This window comes from Ochotona curzoniae, unplaced genomic scaffold, assembly GCF_017591425.1.
Source record: "Ochotona curzoniae isolate NIBS_2020 unplaced genomic scaffold, NIBS_Ocur_1.0 scaffold_3835, whole genome shotgun sequence".
Classification (NCBI taxonomy): Eukaryota; Metazoa; Chordata; class Mammalia; order Lagomorpha; family Ochotonidae; genus Ochotona; species Ochotona curzoniae.
This window is the reverse complement of record NW_024467114.1, coordinates 31,945,646-31,967,724: the sequence shown is the minus strand read 5'-3', so window position 1 is coordinate 31,967,724 and position 22,079 is coordinate 31,945,646. Positions and strand designations below refer to the sequence as shown.

The 22,079-nt window shown below is 38.8% G+C and overlaps 1 protein-coding gene across 4 annotated transcripts in view; it reads left to right on the top strand.

The window, feature by feature from the left end:
• The window catches only part of HDAC9 (histone deacetylase 9), a 579,622-nt gene that overhangs the window by 416,781 nt on the left and 140,762 nt on the right, over positions 1 to 22,079 (top strand). For all 4 annotated transcript variants that reach the window (XM_040964718.1, XM_040964720.1, XM_040964721.1 and 1 more), the window contains one exon: positions 5,416 to 5,523. In XM_040964718.1, the coding sequence (XP_040820652.1) occupies positions 5,416 to 5,523 (108 nt within the window). The remainder of the gene's footprint in view (positions 1 to 5,415; positions 5,524 to 22,079) is intronic.

Below are 22,079 nucleotides of genomic sequence, written 5' to 3'. Positions count from 1 at the left end.
ATATAAATCCCTTCAAATTAAACTATAAAAATTGTCATGAAGCCAGAGCTGTTGGAATAATGTAAGTCACTCGGACAGATTAGATAGTTGAGGAGAAGCCATATCAGAATCTCTCTGGATCGACAGTTGTAAAAGCCATGGCTCATACAATCTTTATTGTTACTGATTAGTCTCCCTATTCAGGTGAGAAAGGGAGACCCCCTGCTGTCCTGTAAAGGATGAAGATAAATGAATATCGGACAATTTCTTTTGGCAAGCCATTACTTTGAGAAAGTCAAAATCTATGTGCTATTTTTGACTAAAATGAATTTCTAAGACTTGATTTAGAGACTCTGCCAATTTAGGATCTGCTGTCGCACTGGATGATTGGGCTATCACAATCTAAATCACCGACCTGCATGCTTTGTGTTTGTCTCGTTTCTTACATGGAGGCTCAACCTGCACTGCTTGGGTTACTAGTTCAACAGATGCTAGGAAAAAAAACAGTAATTGTTGTATCAGAATGTTGTCCAACTCTATTGTTCACTTTGTTGTAAATACTGGTGACCAGTTGTCAATAAATAGTTTTATTTATAGTGGCATTAATGGGTTAAACAGACACCTGCAATACACACATTCCATACAGGCATCCAAGTCCATTGTAACCTGCAGCCACAAGAATGATCTTGAATAAGCTCCTGGCTCATGGTTTTAGCCTGGCACAGTCCCATGGATGTAACCATTTGGGGAGTGAACCAATAGATGCAAGATCATTCTCTCTCTCTCTCTTTCTCTCTCTCTCCCTCTCTCGCAACTCTGCCTTGCAAATAAATAGAAATAAATTATAATAATAAAATCTGTTGCAGCATAATTCTGTTACATAGAATTATTGGGATAGAGTCAGGAAAAGGACAATTTTGATAAAAGTTATTCTAAATAAAAGCAAGAACTGACGCACAACTTTGGGAACATAATGAGGAGAGTACCGAGTGTTTTCTCCCTCGTTGCCTCGGTCTCCTCTCTCTCACCATCTCTAGCCCTCTTGGGTACATTCTCTGTCTCTCTTTCCTTATTTTGCTTTTTTTTTTCTACCCAATTTAGTAAAAGAGTTAAGATGGTTTTCAAAGCAAACAGCCGTAAGCAGGGTGTCGGGTTTTCTCTCAAGTAGGTGCGGTGATGGCCTCCAAAGTGAAAATGCAGGGGTGATGAGATTTATGTGCTGTGGTCACTGGGACTTTTAGTCAAACAGGACCGCAAATTTGCCTTTGAAATTTCTGGCAACATCTTCAGGAAGGAAGTGGTGCTATTGGTATGTTTCTCACTATTTCAAGGGCAGAATTTCTCAACCTAGGCATAACTGACATTGGAACCAAAAAGTTCTCACTTCCCATCCACTTCCCAAGGCTGGGCTTGGGAAGATTGGGCTGTGGAACCCACGTGATTCTGGGTGCAGGCATTGTGTAGTGTTCAGTGAAGTGGGTATGGGGATGTGTGGGAGGGAGGGCCACTGAATGCCTGGATCATAACAAGCATTCCACAATAGTAGGATGAAGACGGTTATTACTACTTTTATTTTCTTCTAAACAGTAGAGAATTTTGTAGAGTAAGGGGATGCATAGTAAGAGTGAAAAAGTGTGAATTAGTAGATCTTAGTTTTTATCCCTTTCTTTGAAGGCCCCTACACGGGCTTCTGCTGTACAGTGGAGTGAGTGTAGTCTCCTTACATTCACATCAGTGTTTACTTCCATGCTGCTCCTTGCTACTGTCTCTACTTCTGTGTGAGATTGCAGCAGGTTCTTGCACACGTGGCTAGTACTTGGCAGGACTAAGGGTTGGTAACTTGATGTATCCCTGTTAGCTTTCCAGCCCTTTACTCTTTCTGCATTAACAGTTCTTCCATAGAGAATGCATCCTTCTAATTATTTCGGTAACTTTGGGTTGTAACTAATAGGAATACTGCCATATACATCTGACCATAAAATGTTTGACCATCTCCTGTTTGATTTCTCTCTTCTCTCCCTCCTTTATACCTTTCTTTGCTTTCCCCACTTCCTCCTTTACTGTTGCTTTCCCTTCTTCCTAAGAGCCCTGCTGGCCTCTTGTAATGTAGGCTATCGTCATCTGAGATCTTCACATTGCAACTCTCCTGGATTCCATAGTCACTGCATTCACTTCCTGTTTTACGGTGATTATTTTCAGATTGATACAAAAGTGTTCATTTGCATTTAAAAACGTGTTTCTCTACTTATTCATTTAAGATAAAGTAAGATAGGGCGGGGTAAACCGGAGGTTGAGACAGGTTGACATACAGAGAGTGTGCTCCCATCCACTGGTTTACTTTCCAAATGCCCACGATAGCTGGGATTAGGCCAGAGGGAAGCCAAGAGCAATGAACTCAGTGACTGGCAAGGATCCAGCTATTTGAGCCAACATCTCAGCTTCTCAGGGTTGACTTTAGTGGAAAGTGAGAGTCAGGAGCCAGACCTGGGAACCAAACCCAGGAACTAGAGTGTGGAATGTGGCATCCTCATGGGTCAAGCTCTTCTGACACTGACCCTAAATCACCCTAAAGTCACTCACCCTAAACCGCTGTTCCACCCCGCTGTCTCACCCAATATTTTCTAATGGAATTCTCTTACTCATTCACTCGCCAAGTGGTTGCAGTAGCCAGGGCTGTGTCAGGCTGAAGTCAGAAACATAAAATTCCATACAGATCTTCCTCCTAGGTGACAGGGATCCAGGAATTTGGGCCGTTTTCCATTGTTTTCTCAGGAACATTGCTAGGGAGCTAGTTCCTGATTAGAGCAGAGAGGGCTCAAACTGAAGTTCTGATACATTCAATTGTGCTGGAATTGCAAGATGTGGCTTAACATGCTGTGTCACAGTGCTGGCCTCAGATTTTGTGTTTGTTTAGAAGTCAATGAGGTAATGATGAATCCTACACATTGCTAAAGACGAAAACTTGTTGAATATGGGTCAAAGCCTCAAGTATCTTTGAGAGAAATAACCTTATATTTATTATAAAAATAGCTCCTAAGTAGGACTCACATATACACTCAATGAATATTAGCTGAATTGAAACAAAACTTTTTTGACCAGTAGACGATTATACATCAAGTGCATGGCACAGACAAAGTATTCCTGCAAGAATGCTTTAGGAAGAGGGACAAGCAGGTGGGTTTCAACAAAGATTTTTCTGTCTATCTAATGCACCTTGAGATGTTTTTCTTGGCTTCTGGGATATTTTTGTAATAAAATAGAGCGTTTTTAACTTTTGGAAGGAAATTTGCCACAGGTTTAAGACATGAAGAAGGAATTAAAGCATACAGTGTATTCCAATGTCAAAGAAAAAAGGGTTAGGAATTCTATGGTTTTGAATCATCAACTCAGTGTCCGGGGCTTCCATGATTTGTTCTATCTTTATTTGCCTTGCTGATAATTTAGAATCTGATCAATGTAGAGTTTTCCTTGGCACTAATGGCTATGTAATAGTGAAAACTGATTAGAAACCACACGATTTAATGAAAACATTGGCTTTTTTGCTTTTCAGTGTACAACCTGAAGCTCAAATGACTACTTCTATTGACTCACCAAAAATAAAAGAGAAAAACACAACAGTTTCAATGCAGAGGTCATATGATTAGTTTGCAGGGTGCACGCCAGTGCTTCCTCCTCTCTTCAGAAGATGTGTTTGTTGACTAGGATGGTGTTTGCTCTGGTACAACTGAGGGCCCTGCAAAAGCATGGGATCTTCAGAAGTGGCGGAAAGGCAGCATGGTGGGCTTAAAGGTCAGGTGAGGTTCTATGAAGTGGTAGAAAGGCAGTAGAGGACTTGCAAGCGTTCTATGACCAGCTGAATAGCCTGACATTGTGCTCACTGACTTCTTAGCTCTTTCTTATGTGCCAGATATCACAAAGTGGGTGTAATAGTAACCAAAACAGATGTAGCCATTTGATTGTCACTTGCTGATCTCACATTGAAAAAAGAATGGTCTATGGTTGTTATTGTTCACAGGTAAGGAAACCAAGGCTCAAAAAGAGTCCATGAAACTGTCCAGTGTCATTCAAGTTTTAGTGATTAAAGCTGAGGTTTCACCCCAACAACAACCATGGTATTGTCTAGAGAATCTTAATTTGTATTATGCATTCATTGTCATCTATTATTCATTAGTTATCATAATTCTCAGTCATTTATTCATTGTTCTTGATAGCATATGAATTGGAGCTCAGAAAATGGGGCATGTATGCATTAGTATTATTTACTGTTTGTTTCTTGGGATTAGGCACTTGCATTTAGTTTTTTCTTTATAAAAAATGCTTCTGTGCAGTATTCTTTTCTTTGATTCATTTGGGAAATTGTGACATTTATCCAATCACAATCTTTTGATTTTAATTCCTTTTGATTGAAACAATGCATGTGTCCTAAGATGACAAGTTTCTGATATAGTCAGTTTTGATATGGCAAAATATTTAAATTGTGCACCATAGATGATAATTATAACTCACTATTGTGTATTTTCTCTCATTATAACTATATACATGAATTTTAAATACTCCAAAGCAAAATATTTGTATTCCAAATTCCACATTTGGAAACACCCTAGCATATGTTCTCTTAATACACATGAACGCAAGAAGCATTTTATTAATAGAAAGAAGTCCAGCATATTGGTACACATTTTGTTTTGATGATAATGTCTGTAGTTGAGCACCAATCATATGCTTTACCAGCCCATCCAGATTTAACAATGCTGGCACCAGCTGCGAGACTTCACTAGGTGTTAGAAATTCTAAGTTTGCACCTTGAAAGCCCAGGTACTCTCTACACTTTGCTGTTGCTCACCATGTTTGGAGACCATGCACTCCTTTCATTCCACCGGAGAGGCCGTCCTGCGGCTGCTTCAACTCCCCACTCCCGGCTACTGCTACCTGCCCCATAATTGTCTTTGGCTCCCTGGAAGCCTGCAGTCAGAAAAGTATTTGCATTCCCCCCTCGCCCCCACTCCCTCTAGCAATTGCAAATCCAACTTTTATGTATAACTAAGTGCTCTTGGTTTTTACTCTATCTACTGCTGGGGCCTGGTTTCTAACAGGCCTGTACCGGAGCCAGATCCAGTCTATGTAATGCTGTTTGTAATGAGAAATCTAAACAGGGAATGGCAGTGAGGCATGGCAGGAATGTGTTTCCATTGGAGGAGAAGCTGCAGAGAAAATGTATAAGCAAAGCCATGTCCAGAAGGCCTTTTCTGCGGGCCAAAACGGAAGACTGATGTTATTCTGCATAGGCGGTTCCCCTGCCAGCCCTTCCTCACAGATTTGCTTTCTCTCCCCGCTCTCCTCCCCTTGACACCCCTGCCCCTTCCGTCTTTCCCTCTCTCTTTCTCTCTGTCTCTCGCTCGTTCGCTTTCTTCTCCTCCCTGCCGACTGTTTGCTCAGGTGGACAGTGACACCGTTTGGAATGAACTTCACTCGTCCGGCGCGGCGCGCATGGCTGTTGGCTGTGTCATGGAGCTGGCTTCCAAAGTGGCCTCAGGAGAGCTGAAGGTGAGGTCTGGATTGCGTGAAGTGTGGGAAAGCCAGGGAAGAGGTCGAAACTGAGATGTTGTTGGTTGGGAATTTCAGAGAGGGCGGGATGGTCATCTACGGAGGAGGAGGAAAGAGAGGTGCTGGGTGGACGCGGAGGTGTGAGCATCACTCCTCTGCAGGTAGGGACCAGCTCTGAGAGTCTCCTTCTTCCCAAAGAATATCTTGCGGTCAGGGCTCACTGTGTGTTTAAGACCATGGAAGTGGGGAGCCCAGCCATGGTCCGAGCTAAAAATACTCTTAGTATATACAGACCTGTCATGCCATGCTGGCATCTCCTTTGAAGCGATTTTTAAAATATGATGACTGAATAGAATATATAAGCTCTGAATACCACCCAGGGAGAAGGGAGTGGGTGGGGGAGAAAGGTAAATACCAGAAGGGAAGCCTTGGGAGGAAGGAGGAAATTGTTGATTAGGAGGGTAATGAGCCAAAGTATGTTTTTCCATGAAAGAGCTTCAAAAATGAGCGATGCTTTATTGTTCTTGTTCCTTTTTATGGTCTCTTCTTTTCTACATCGCAAGAGAAGAACAATGTCCAGCCCCCAACCTTGCCTAGTCTAAACAATTTATAAAAGCCAGAGGCCTGACAGACGTTGACACTTTATTTGGTATTTTAACGGTGCAATTTAAAGGTATGCCATGTGAGTCTTGAAGGCAGTTACCCCCAATAAAGGTTGTTGGTGCTAACACACCTTTTAATGCACTGCTTCGCACACTTCATAATGCAATCTGGGTGGTGATGGATTTGGTATTTTTAGCAACTTGTGGGTCTAATGGGAAATACATTAGCGGCAATGTAGGCACTGTGAGTTTTGTTAATCTAAAATAAATCTGATTAGGGTTATTTTTCTTTAAAACTAATGAATTTTTATTCAATTACACCTGACTGTTCCACTGTGATTAAAATGTAGAGAGGAATATGCCCCTCATAGTGCATTATGTGTCATGGGAAGTTTGGTTCTGGCTTTTCATCTCTCAACCTACAGGCAAAAATTTTGATACGTTCACCATCAGGACCTTCATTGCTTGTTTGGGGGAGTGCGGAGGTCATTAGAGTGGTGCCTCATCTTACTTTTGGTAAGGAACAATTTTTTAAAAATGGAAAGGAAGCAGCCCCATGGAGAGATGTTGGCCATCTGTCAGTAGTGTTTTATGAATAATTCTTCCTGTTGGAGTAGCTTCCTTTGTAGTGTTGCAATGGACTGGCATTTATAAAAGAATCCTTTAGGAGTGTGTGACACCGAGGGCTGCGCTGCTGTTTGGGCCACCTGCAGCCTGTATCCCAGTGTGTGATTCCACTTCGCATCAGGTTCCTGCTAATGCACACCCTGGAAAAGAGCGGGTGTTGGCGCACGCACTGGGGACTTGCTACTCTTAGAAGAAGCAGCAATCTGGTTCCTGGGTCCTGCCTATCCTTGACTCGACTCTGGCTGTTGTGAACGTTAGGGAAGTGAACTAGTGGGTGAATGGGATTCTCTTTGACACACATACTCTCCTCTCTCTATTCCTCATTCTGCCTTTCAAATACATTTTTTAAAAAAATTAATGAATATTCATTTTCAAAAGGAGAGTATTTGGTGGTGGTGAGGTCTCTAGCTTTCAGAAGAATTCAAGTGAAAGACATCATCCATGCCACATATTATAACTTTTAAGATGATTCATATGGCTCCAGAGAACAAAGAAAATGAACTATACAAGTATTCACAAATCCTCATTGTTTTAAAGTCTGTGGAGTTACAATCCCTCATTCAGAAGATGCCCCAGTAGCATGCTCACGCATGACTTATGCACATCACAATCATCATCTTCATTAGTCTCCCTGTGGGTAGAGTTGATAAACATGTACAAAGAGAGTTGAAGCAAAGCCTAATTCCATTTTCAGAAGCTGGCTATTTCAGGTAGCCAATTACGGGCAAAATGTCAACAAAATATGGCACGGCCATGAGGCCCCAGCTGTGCTAACATTGGCTGTTGATGCTGAGAGCAAGAATTCAGGCAAACGTTTTCTCTCTTCCTGGTAAAGCAAGCAGCAGACAGAGTTAAAGAAGAATGGAGGAAAAAAAAGTGCCAGGCAGCCTAACACCAAGAGAACTTGGTGCTGAGACTGCTGTTCATGTCCTGTGATGTTAGTCGCAGCTTCTCGGCGACGCCACACTTTCCTGATCTGATCATGTGCTAGTTTGTCCACAGACCTGACATCTCATTGCTCTACAGACACGAAGTGCAGCTGAGCCTCAGTGCTGCATGCTGTAATACACCCAGTAGCAGGCATTCCATCATAATTTCAACTCAACTGGGTGAATGTTCCAGATTTGGGAGATGGTTTACCTTTCTGACTGTCAAGTCCCAAGGAAAAGAGTTTGACAGGTAGAACCAGAGATGTACTGGTGCCGTGTCGGCAAGTATAAGTTGGCAGGTGAGTCCTTTGGCTTGTAAAAATTGAAGCAGGACTGCAGGAATGCCTCATGGGAAAGGTAGGGATGACAGCGAAAGGCCAACAGCTGTGTTAGACAGCTGGTTAGGGACACTTCCTCAGCTTAGACCTTGAAAGCACAGGAATGTGGAAGCTACTGACAGGATGGTTAGTACTCCTGTCTGCTGCATTCACTCGGAGAAAGAAAAAAAAAAGCAAATTCTGTGAGAATGCTGCTTAGTAACTCTTATAAGAAATTCAAATGCAAATATGAAGAAAAGCAGCCCTGGGCGTTGCTCATTTTCTGAACTTTTACTGAGTTCTCACATGTTCTGTCCCATTCTCCCAACGATCAGTCAGTACTTATGAAACAACAGTAGCACAGCGGAGGGCCCGTGGTGTAGCAGTCGGGATGCCTGTATCACAGAGCAAAGTACTTGACCTAGAATCCTAAGTTCTTCTCATTCCAGTTACCTGCTAATGTGGTTCTTGGGAGTACTTTGATCTCCTCTATGCACATTGTGTTCTAGGCTCCTGACTTTGGTCTAGCTAGCCCTAGCTCTTTTGGGCACCTGTGGACTGAACTAACAGATAGAAGATCGCTTTCTTTCTAAAATAATGTATTTTTAAAAACTGAAACATTATAGTATTTTATTTTGTGAGACTATACTAATTGCTCTTGGGAAATAGAAAACAATTAAGAATTTGGTTTATTTCTTTGAAAGGGAGAGAGAGAGAGAGATGTTTCATCTATGGTTCACATCCCAAAGGCCCTGACAGCTAGGGCTGGGCCAAGCCAAAGGCAGGAACCAGAAACTCCAACTGGTTTCCCATGTGGCTGTCAAGATGGAAGTGGCTTGAGACATCATATGCTGCCACCCATGCGCATGAACAGGAAGCTGGATCAGAAGTTGGAAGTAGCCAGCACTCCAGCAAGGCATGGAATGCAGTCATCCCATACAGTAGCATAACCCAGCCGCAAGATACTCATTTCAGATAAGGTGGGATAGACACAGTGCTGAACTGGGAAATGAGAAGTGACTGGAAGGAGTTCATTGAGCTCATAAGGGACTGGATCCTGGCAGATGATAAAAATATACAAGACAGAAAATGTTGAAGTCAAGATTAGCTATTCTACAGCTTTCAAGTATACACTGGGTCTTACTACAGCCACCTTAATAATTCGGAAAAGGTTTGTCCTTTCTTTATTCATCTGACTGAGGGGCTGAAAGGATCAGAATGGTCCATTCAGAGAGTGTGAGTTTTATATAATGACTGAATACAACATGTGCAGCCATGTATAATAATGCTTTTAGTGCATGGTGACACCATCAATGGAGCTCAGGGGAAAATAGAGGGACTTGCAAATTTTCCAAGTTTCAGACAAGCTGTGCATGTGCACACACACAAACGGGAATTTCTCAAAACTACACATGCCAAAATTGCTTAGTTCTGAAGATGCTGATGTGTTTGGCATATTGGAAAACATACTCAGAAGAAGGGTGATTTCAAAAGCATATGTAATCTTACAGCACGTTTTAGAAAGTGTGTCTGGGTTGTAGAGATATCTTTGGGATTGTTTCAGCTTGTAGATGAAAAAGATGGTCCAACACTTGCAATTCATTGTAATGACTCAATTTGACAATACTCTGGTGTCTCCATTAAAAAAAAAAAAGCTTACGTTTTAAAACACACCATTGCGTTATCTGAGTATTGGGTGGAATTCTGTATGTTTCGGTGGCTATTATAATGTCATGCTGCTTTTCTACCATTCACACAGCACCTGCTGTCAACCAGGCAGTTCAAATGTCACCCGCCATTGTTCTCATAATGTCGCCTTGTGGTGGTTGCCCACAGGGTGTTATGTAACCTCCATGCACAGGTTAACACATCGCAACGTCTACAAATCTCACAGGGATTCCGTCCCGCTCAATTGTTCCATCAAAATTACTTCTACAGGTAGTACAAGTTTATGAAAGAAAAAAAAAAGGTTGGAACCATTGAACTTCAGTATTCTCTACCCTCTCTTTTACAATGTCATAAAATATTTGCTAGATCTCAGAAGATTAAAATGTGCATCCTTATCTCAGTAAAATAAGTATTCTTGGACCCTGGATCCAACTTCAGAACTGAGCTTTTTTCGTTGTTACTGTTCCCTCCCTTCCCATCTTTCAGAACCAGGGACACACATTACACTGCTCTATGGTAAAATCATCCATTTCCATTTCTTCAATAGCTCTAAATGTGTTTTATCTTGTATAAAAATTGAATGTTATTCAATGTACTCTTTTTCAGCTTTGGCTTATGTTCAAATGACCTGCGATTCATTGCAATTCATTCATAATCATCTCTTGTGTGCAACATTTTGTTTATTATTTCAGCTACTGGGCATTTTTGTTGTGTCCAGGACTTTGCTCCCTTGAGCTATGCTGGATGAACCCTCTGACTCATGTCTCCTCTCTCATTAGAGCAAAACTAAGACTTAAATAACCACTGCTAAGTCAGCCACTTAACAAACTTCAGTTGAGGATTCCAAATGGGATTCCAGGTCATTTTGCCACAATTATATTAGCAAAAACTATGAGCTTTAACTTCCAAACATTCTTTCTGCCATAAAAACATAGCAAAATGGCAGTATTATCAAAATAATTTTTTTTTCAATATTCTGAAATTAACTGATGGCTTATAACAACTCAAGATCCATGTTAAAAGGACAAGCTGCCTGAGACCTCATAAGAACTGTGAGCTTTGTGCCCTTGCTCGCTCTGGGCGGTGGGAGGGTAGCCTTAATCAGTACTAGCCTGTGCACTTCATGAAAGCCGGCAGCTTGGCAGTCCGCAATATGGGCATTAATGCATATTGGGACTATAATTTCTTTTTAAGACTCACTCCCAGAAAAATTGTTATTATTTGGCTGGCATTGTGCTTTTAGGTAAAACCCGTGCTGTAAGGCTGTCTTTATGTAGTCATATTCACACAATGTGGAGGCCATTTTCCCTGAAGCTTTCATTGAAAAATAAAGGCAATTGATGGACTTTACAGCTGCCTGAGATGGTGGATCGTGGTGGAGGAATACAACAGGCTAAGAAAAAGCGTCAGAGAAGAAACTGGGCAGTGTGATGTGCGTAAGAGCAAGGGAGAGACCCTCAGAGTCCTAAAAATCTAGAAGGCTGCAGGCACAATGGGAATGTGTAGACAGGGCTATTCACATGCTGGGGAAAGATGGGAGAAGGCCCTAATCCCTCAGCTCAAGTTGAAGTTGATGTTCTGCTCCAATAAGAAGTAAAGGCAAAGGTGGAATATGAGCTGACTGTATATCCAAATAGTCTCTAATGCAGATATAGGCCTTAACCAAAGCCAGGGGATGAAACACTGACACACACGGAAACTTAGCAAATGCTGGGTCACGATTGCTCTGTTGATTAGACCCCTAATAGAGTCCAATGCGAAAGAGAGACAGAGATCTGTGCTACACAGCATCCTCAAGCCAGAAGAATTCCCAAATAAATAAATTCTGAAATGTATCAAATTACTTATAAGGGAATCTTGATTAGACTAACTCAAAGAAATTTTACAGTCTACGAGTGAACTGGATGATATAATTAAAGCACTAGGAAACCTTGACAAAAATATCCCACCAAAGTTATCCTTCAGAAATGAAGGAGAAATAACGCTCTCAAACAGAAACTTACAGAATTCATCGCCACCAGACTGGCCTTATAAGAAAAGCCCAAGGGACACCAAAGGACAGCCATCATGGAAACACAGACAGTACAACATTCATTAATATTGCTAATAGATTAAAAATAAAGGAAATAAACCTTATTACAGAAATTGAAAATCACACAGACTCATGAAAGGGAAAAAAAGAAAAGAATGACAAACAAACAGTCAGGAAATACCTCACTAAATACAACTGTGCCTTGATTTACCAAATAATACCTTGAATGTTAATGTAATATTAACTACTATAAAAATGAAAATATTTAGAATAGCTGAGTAAATAGGAACGTAAGACCTAATGATATGCCGCCAACAAAAATTAACATTAACCCTGTAGAAATGCATAGAGCAAAAATGGAGCGCAGAAAAAGATATACTACACAAAGACCAGAAACAAACACTGGCTGCATTTATATAGTAAAATAATATATGTATGAAAGGAGACAGTGACCCAATATGATAATGCTGAGCTGCTCACGCAATTTTATCACTCAGTAAGCAATCAACAGAGAACCATCACAATTAAATTATGAATTAGACTAAGGGACCCTAAGTGACACTGACAGAACTATGTCCTTAATATTACAGAAGTTTACTGATGTAGCCTCTTCATTCTCACTTTGTTTCTTCTCTTTGCTCAGTTTTGTCAGAAATTTGTCAGTCCAAATTCTCATATGACAAATTTTTAGCCCTTTTAGATGTAACTTATATTTATAAATTTCCATGCTTTCTTTCTTTTACCTGAGAGGGCTTCTTGAACATTTCTTTAAATTACCAAATGCATCTAGTAATTTATTTCAAAATTATTAATTTTATTTAGTAAATATTTACTCAACTCATTATGTTTCACGCTTCAGCTTTTTGTAATTCGATCAGGTAGTATCTAACAAAAAGGATACATTCTGAGGAATTCATCAGTAGGCAATTCCTTTGTCATATGGATGCCAACGAATGTACATACGTAGATTTAGATGAGATGGGTCAATCTCCTGCGCAGGCGTGGACAAGAGGCTATGGCAGCCTGTGACAGTACACTGTTTTATAGTTAACTTTTTATGTGACTAGGAATGCAGTCTAAGCCAGTGATAATGATATGGTGCATTATAATAGATAGATGAACCAACAAGTCATTTTTACCATTATCAAATGTTTTTACCTTATATGCAGTATTTTTTTGTGAGCAGCAGCACGTTAGATTTGCATGCCCACAAATAGATGCATAAAGCTTTTAAGTACAATGTCATGGCGGCTACGACATCACTAGGTGATGGGGATTTTCCAGCTGCATTAAAGTTATGTGGGACTGGGATTGATGCACTGAAACGGACAGGTTGTCATGACTGAACACTGGTATGTGGTATATGAATGGGTATGCATTAAAGCAATGTTTCCTTTAAGTAATGTGCTATATATATATATTTTTTTTAACTTGATAGTTTGTTTTGAAAGGTCTTATTTTTATTATTTTCTGTACCACATATATGTTGCAATATGTTTGTTATAAAAATGTTTGAGGGCCCAGCACAATAGGTTAATTAATGACTACATCCTTTGCATGATCTGGGCTCACAGTTGGACGCCAGTTCATTTCCGGGCTGCTCCATTTCCTTACCAGCTCCTTGCTTCTTGGCCTGGCAAAGCAATAGAGGACAGCCCAAAGCCTCGAGATGCTGCACCTGCGTGGGAGACCCCCAGGATGTTCTTGGCTCCTGGCTCCTTTTAGATCAGCTCAGCTCCAGCATCTGTAGCCACTTGGAGTGAACCAGTGGACAGAAGGTCTTTCTCTCTGTATCTCCTTCTCTCTGTATATCTGTCTTTCTAGTAAAAATAAATAAATCTTAAAAAAAAAAAAACCCTGTTTTTGAGAAAGAGATACTGAGAGACATACAGAGAGATTGACAGAAAGTACTCATCTGTTGGCTCGTGTCTACAAAGTCTGGGAGTGGGCTAGGAGCCCCTGGGAGGAAGGAACTCTGTAGGTCTGTCCTGTGAATGGTAAGATACCAACTACTTACACCATGACCTGGTACTTATAGGAGCCTGCATTGGCAGGAATCTGTAAACACCACTTGAGCTACGGCCTAAATGCAAACACTCTGATATGCTTGACAATCTCCAAATTTATGCGTGGGTTTAAATTTTTGATTTTACTTTATGTATTCGAGAGAGGAGAGAGAGAGAGAAACAGGGAGAAAAATCTCCCATCTGCCAGTTCACTGCTCAGAAGTTACCACAGCCAAGGCTGAGCTAGCCCAGAGCCAGGAGCTGAGAATTTAATCTATGTCATTGGTGTGGGTAGCAGCAAGCCAGGTGCTTGACACTTTACCTGCTGTCTCCAGGGTGCAGTGCAGCAGGAAGCCTAAATCGGAAGCAGAGCCTAGGCTTACATTCATGCTCTCCAATATGAAATGGAGGTGATCCAGGAGGAGCTGTAACTGCTGCACCAAACATGTGTCCCTCAAGCAAATTTTGCTAAGGTTTTTTTCTACTCTTGTGTAAAATGACATTGGTGTTTTGGCAGGAATTGTATTGAATGTATAAGCTGTTTTGGTTGTATGGATGTTTCAAATTTTTTATAAAGAACAGATTTGTATTTATTGCAAAGATAAAAATTCTAAGATGAAAACCCTACTTCTTTCGTTCTCCCCTTCTCTCTCTCAATCTTCTTCCTTATTTTCTCTTTTCTCCTTTATTTTTTTTTTTGCAGAAGCATAATTTCAGTCCACATGATTGTCAGAGGCTTAATGCACCACTCATTATAATATTCAACAAGTAAAATGTACACAGTGCATGGGAGTATAAGCAAGGGCTCAAAATATCACTTAAGTTAGAAGATGTCCATTTAGTTCTTATGCATTTTTGTGTGCTCTCTATGAAGTAATACATGTCAGGGAAAACATATGACTTCTGTATTTTGGGGACTAGTTTACTTCACTAACCATAGATTTAGGTCATTGATCCACTGGGAGCTGAATTTTGTATAACATGTAAGGCAGGGATCTTCCTTTGTATTCTCGCATGAGTAAATCCAATCTTCCCAACACCAAATTTGAAGAGACTGACCTTTCTCCAGGCACTCATTTCAGCTCATTTGTTAAAGATTTGTTGGTTGTAGCTGCATGGATTAATTTCTAATGTTTCTATTTTGTTTCCTTGGTCGACATGTCTATTTTTATGCCAGTACCAGGTTGTTTTGATTATAACTGCCCTGTAGTACGTCTTGGAATCTGGTGTTGTGATGCCTCTGGCTTTGTTTTTGTTTAAGATTGCTTTAACTATTTGAGGCTTCTCATGTTTCCATATGAATTTTAGCTTTTATTTTTTTAGATCTGAGAAATGTTCTTGTTATTTTGATTTGGATTGTATGGAATCTGTACATTGCTTTGGGTAGTATGTGTACTTTGATATTAATTCATCCAATCCTTGAACATGAGTCTTCCACGTTTTTTGTCTTCTCTTTTGAATGTTTAGTAATTTTTACTGCAGACATTATTCACACCCTTGATTAAACTGATTCTAACTTATTTATGATTTTGTAGCTATTGGATGATATTGATCTTAGAATTTCTTTATCAGCCACAATGTTTTCATGTATACAAATACTAACCAGCTTTGCCTGTTGATTTTATATCGGAATACTTTGGCCAAACTGTCCTCTGAGATCCAATGACTCCTACTGCAGTCGTGTGGTTCCTCTCTTTCTATAGGATTGTGCCATCTGCAAATAAAGATAATTTTGCTTCCTCCTTTCTGATTTGTTTCACTTTAATTTCTTTTTCTTTCCCAATGGCTCTGGTGAAATTTCCAGAGCTCTGTTTACTAACAATACTGGAAGTTGGCATCTTCATCTAATTCCATATCTTAGTGGAATGCTTCCAACATTTTTCTTCATTCAGTATGGTGTTGTGCACTGCCTCTTGCCTGTGGCTTTGTCATATATTGCCTTGATCATGCTCAGGACTGTTTCTTGTGGTACACAATTTGCTTAAGGTTTTTCATTATTATTACCGTTGAGGCTGTAATTTATCAACTGCTTTCTCTGCACCTGTTGAGGCAGTAATATGGCTTTTATTTTTCAGTTTGTGATGTGATGTTTCACCGTTACTGATTTGCAAATGTTGAGCCATCCCTGCATACCTGGGGTAAATCCCATTTGGTCTAGGTGGATAATGTATGCATCTTTTAATGAGCTTGACTCTGCCAATGTATGAACATGGGAGGACTTCTACTTCTTTGTTTTCTCATCAGTAATTTACAGTTTTATTTGCAGATATCTTCTTCTTAGATTAAGTTTGTTTCTAGGTATTTTTTAAGGTTATGGGAATAGATTACTTTTATGGATCTTTTTTAAGAGAACTCACTCTTGGCGTTTTGCAATGCTACTGGTTTTCTCGCATTGCTTTCTTGTCCTGTAGCTTTGGAGGGTGCTTAGGCAGAACAGCTCTTTCTTGCAGTTGTGATGTCACCATACGCAAATCATGTCAGCTTGACAACTGACTTCCTGCATCCAACGTGGATTCCCTTCATAATTTTTCTTGCCTAAAATCTTTGCCTAGAACTCCTCAGTATTAATAATATCATTAATAGTAATAATAATAATATGAATGCAGGCATCCTCATCTTGTTCCAGATCTTAGAGGGAAAACAGAGCTTTATGGTTTCTGCATTCAATTTTATGTCTCTTGTCGGCTTGTTTTATATGACCTTGGTTGTGTTGAGTTACATTCTTTCATACTTTATCTGCTCGTAGTATTTGCCATGACAAATGTCTTTGAAGAAAAGACAAGCATATAAACTTATCATTGTTTTCATTCTTTGATAAGGTGTGTAAAATTTATTGATTTGCACATCATTGAACTTTCCTTGCAATATGGAGATGAATTTCACTTGATTATGGTGAGTGGTCTTTCCAATATGCTATTGGATTTTATTTTGAAAACATATGCATGCATTTTCATCAAGGATATTGGCTAGTAGTTTCTATTTTTTGTAGAATGCTAACTTTAGTATTAAGTCAATGCATGTCTCATAGAATGAATTTGGAAAAGCTTCTTTTTTGGAAGATAATTAAAAATGATTGGTATTTATCCTTTTTTAATGGTTTGTTAGAACTCAGCATTAAAGACGTCTGGTCCTGAACATTTCTATTATGGTAGAATTTTAATTACCGATTTAATTTCACTATTCTTTACTGAGCTGTTTAGATGCTGTGTTCCATCATAACTCAATCTAGGTAAAATGTATGAGTCCAGAAATTTTCTCACTTCATCTAAGTTACCAAATATGTTGTCAGATCATTGCCTGCTTTAGTAGTTTCTTGCAATTTTTTGGATTCCTGCTGTGTTATTGTAATACCTCTCCTTTCAACCACTATTCTGTGCATTTGGATCTGCTCACTTTTTCCTTAATGTACTCAAAAGTTTATCAATTGTTTCAAAGAACCAAGTGTTAATTTAATTAATCTTGTACATTAATGAATCAGTCTCCATATCTTTTATTTGTTCTCAGAGCTTTTCTTGTTCCTTTCCCTTTGCTAGCTCTAGGTTGAATTGATCTTTCCAGTTCTTGGAGGCGCAATGATAAGCTTTTCACGTGGGATCTTTCTGCTTTTCCTTATACATGAAGATTGTTATGCTATTCTCTATTAGCATTTCTTTAAGTCCTATAGTTTTGCTGATGTTGCATTAATATTTTGATTCATTTTATGAAATTGAAAAATTTATTTATTTCTTCCTTGATTTGTTGTTTATTCAGGAGTATTTTTAAATTTGTTGTTGAAAAGAGTGTGTATTATTGCAGCTGTTAGATGAAATATTCTCTACCTGTCTGGTCCAATGTATGGACATTTTATTTCTGCTATTTCTTTGTTGATTTTCTATCTGGGTGTTCTGTCATCATTGACTGTGAGATGCTAAAATCTCCTACTATTATTGTGTTGGAGTCTCTGTCTTTATGGTTAGTAATATTTATTTTGTGTGCTTGCGTGTTTTTATATTGGATATATATGGATATATATATATTGGATATATATGAATGAAATATACTGTATATATATAGCTATTTCCTCTTGATGGATAATCTCTTTATCATTACATAATGATAGTCCTTGCCTCTTACCAGTTTTGGATCTAGTTGTGGACATTTAGCCTGTGCATGGTGGTGTAATTCCTGTGCCTCCTATCAGAAAGTATGAGTTTGGTATTTGTCTGTGAATCCTGACTCCTACTTTCTGTTCATGTAGACCCTGGGGGGCAACAGTCATGACCCCTGCAACGAGTCCCTGCAACCTGTGCTGGAGCCCTGGATTGAGTTCTTGGCTTCTGACCTTGATTAAATCCTGGCCTTTGTAGGAAGTTGTAAGAATTTAGGGATTCTCTCTCTCTCTCTCTCTCTCTCTCTCTTTCTCAAAAAAAATATATATAATCTATTTCATCTGATTTAACAATGACTATTCTTATTTTCTTCTGGGTTTTATTTGTGTTGAATTATTCCATCCTTTATTTTAGTCTATTCTTACAGATACAATGAGCTGCTTGTCAGAAATAAGAGTTGTGTCTCTTTCAACCCACCACTCTACATTTTTAAATTGGGTGATCTAATCTTTTTACATTTATGGTGATTATGGATAGGTTAAGTCTGATTGCAGCATTTAAATACCTGTTTCTTACTTCTACCTTATATTGTTATACAGCAAGAGGCTTATATTCTAGCTTCTTACTTTCCCTGCTACTACGTCAACATGTGACTAGGTGATTTTTTTTTTTTAATGACTGCATTTTGATTCCTTGTTTACTTTTAGTATGGCTATTATGATTTTGTTTTGTAAAATTACAATAACATACACAAAATGATCATTTGATCCTAATAAGCTGTTTTTGGATAATAACAATTTAACATGAGTATATGGATAGGAAAAGGGGTAAAATGATAAACAAAATAATTAAAAATGTTAATAAAGAGCTCTGATGTCTGCTCATGTGTTAACGTAGTTACTATGTTCAATATGACTTAGTTTTTTAAAGATACTCTACCCCAGCAAGAATAAATATTCACCTGATTTTTTTATTTAAAACCTATTGTTTTTCCTGGCTTAGTGTTTCATATTTATGGCAGGTACAGTGCCTGGTGCTTTTTGCCTTAAGAAAATATCTAAGTGATTCATCCATGTCATTGACTATATCAGTATTTTGTTAACATTTATTGCTCAGTCTAATTTGTATAATGACTGTGCAGTGTGTTGCTTCATTTAGGTTTTGGACGATTATGAATACTGATGATATAAAAGCATATTTCCAATCTGGTTTTGGATATATGCAGATATTTATACTCCATTTGAGCAAATGCCTATGAACAAAATGACTGCATATTACATTAACTGTGTGTCTGTCTCTATAAGAAAAATAAACTATTTCTAAAGTAATTGCCATGTCATCCATAGAATTTGCAGTAATGTCAATTCTAATTTCTGATAGAGTTAACTTATATGCTCCATTTATGATTATTTTGGCTAAAGGTTTTAAAATTTTTTGTGTGTGATTAGCAAATTTAATACAGTTCATAGATAGAGTTCTGAGAACATTTTCCCTTTCTCCATCTTTTTCTCCAAAGCTTTATCAGTGTTTTGACACAATTAGGTATGATCTTGTGAATAATCTTTTTTTTTCTATTTCACGGATTTGAAATTTGTCCTTTTCTTGCTTATGTTGAGATCCATTTGTTATCTTTTAGACTCATGTCTTTTTAATATCTTTCAATACCAGTATCTTCATGCTATAAGGTTTTTTTTAATGCTACTTTAAATGAATCTACGTATTTGCAAATGTTGTATTTTAGTTTTCATTAAATTCAGAGTACTTTCAAATTTCTTCTTCGATTCCTATGTAACACAGGAATTATTTTAACATATATTGTGCTGTGTGTCTGCATTCTTTCCAGACATTATTCTGTATCAATTAATTCCTCTAGAATATGTAATTTATTTTGGACGGTTCGAAACTTTTTTGTACTACTTTAAACTTTTATCTACTACTAATATACCATCATGAGAATTCTTACCTCCTTATACCCTTTCTGGTTTTTATCATATATTTTATTTTTGTATATTTTAGAGATCTTCACACTAAATTAGCATTCTTTTAAACAGGAGAAAAGTTTTAAACAGATTCAAGGTGTGTCTGTTGATAGGTGTTTGTGTGTAAGTATAACGGAGCATGTACAAGTACAACATAAAAATAACATACATTTTATGCTATCCCACGTAAGGAATATACCCGGTACTCTGCAATCTTCCGGACAGATTTCCATCTGGTATCATTTCCGTTCAATCTGAAGAATTTCCTTCAACATTCCTTTTATTGCCGTTCTCCTGTCCACAAATTTTCTTATCTTTTGTTTCTACAAAAATGTGTTTCTAGTCACTCAATCTTTGAGTAGAATTAGCATTTTATTTATAATTCTGTGGTGATAATTAATTCACACTCCAAAGATATCTTTCCAGCATACGTGTTTTTCCCCTTTTCTTGATGATGAGAAAGTATGATAAAACCATCATTTTGTCTTGTAATATTTATTATGAGCTAAGCAATGTGTTTAAAGAAAGGACAGGTTAGCAATGGCTGGTTTCTTTGGAGCTTAATTCTAAAAATGATTCTTTTTTTTTTATCACAGGTTCTTCAAAGGCTTTACAAAGCCTACATTTTTGCTGACTTATTGATTGTTGTTACTTTGGCAAGAATGTAGATTTTGTACATCCTTAGTCCTCTTTTTTTTTTTTAAAGATTTATTTTTATTATTTTTTAATCGGATATACAGAGAGGAGAGACAGAGAGGAAGATCTTCTGTCCGATGATTCACTCCCCAAGTGAGCACAACGGGCCACCTCTTCCGGGTCTCCCACGTGGGTGCAGGTTCCCAAAGCTTTGGGCCGTCCTCGACTGCTTTCCCAGGCCACAGGCAGGGAGCTGGAAGGGAAGCGGGGCTGCCGGGATTAGAACCGGAGCCCATATGGGATCCTGGGCGTGCAAGGCGAGGACCTTTAACCACTTGCGCCACCGCGCCGGGCCCCATCCTTAGTCCTCTTAATCAATTGTAGAGTTTGAAATCCAAGTTTAAAAGAATGGCAAAGTTCTCTTTCAAAATTTATCTCACACAGGAAAAAGACAAATGTCAGTGATTAGGACTGTGGCATCTGATAGTTATTCTACTTAATTCTTCAACTTCACTGAGGAACAGATGTATATATTGATAATACAAGTATATTCACTGCTATCTAACATCTGGGAAAGGGAACAACCTCGACAATTATCTGTTTATTCTTGCAGAAAGCTTTCTTCACTTACAGTATCTGACTTCTTATTGTACAGGTGTCCTAACTCTTTTTTGAAAACTCTTAAGTCAATCAGTTGTGATGTTACAGTTCTGAAAATTGAGAAGTCAGAAAACACCAGCTCTTGTGTGATTAAAAGCTGAGTCTATTCGGGGTCTGGCGTGGTGGTCTAGCGGCTAAAGTCTTCACCTTACATGCTCTGAGATCCCATATGGGCGCCAGTTCTGATCCCGGTGGCCCCGCTTCCCATCCAGTTCCTTGCTGGTATCCTGGGAAAGAAGTAGAGGATGGCCCAAAGCCTTGGGACCTTGCACCTGCATGGGAGACCCGGAAGAAGACCCTGGCTCCTGGTTTTGGATCAGCACAGCTCTAGCTGCTGTGGCTGATTGAGGAGAGAGTCAATGTACAGGAGATCTTCCTTTCTGTCCCCCTCTCTGTGTATGTATATATATATATATGTATATGTATATATATATGACTTCCCAATAAAAATAAAATAAATCTTTTTTAAAAAGCTGAGTCTATTCAGTATTCAGAATCCTGATGGAAGACCTGACACCCACTTGACCTGCCTGTGGTGCTCCTATGGGAGTCTTGATTTTTTTTTTTTTAATCTGTCCATCTGCTGCCTTGGTGTCTATTATTTAAACTTGTAGTTTTCTGTGAACTGCCTAGTCCATGGTAGCTGAGTAGATCCATTTCTGGCTTCTTCATTTGTGACTGGTCTTGAACTCTTAGGATTTCTTAACGTGTGTGTGTTTAGCTCATCCTGACTAACCCGTTCTGTGTCTTACTTAACACTCTAACTAGCTATGTTGCGAATCCTCCCAAATCTTGCTGTATCTTCCTTAGCTACAGTTACTTACTTTTCACTTTGAATCAAAGTCTTACTAATGTAAGTTGGTAAAAACTCTTTCTGGAATAAACATTTGTCTCAAATTTAGCACTGACGTTTTTTTCTATTGCTTTTGAAACTCAGTATTTCAAATACGCACCAAACAATGTAAGATGAAAATATCTTCCAAGAATTTTTATATTTGTATTTGGTGGTACT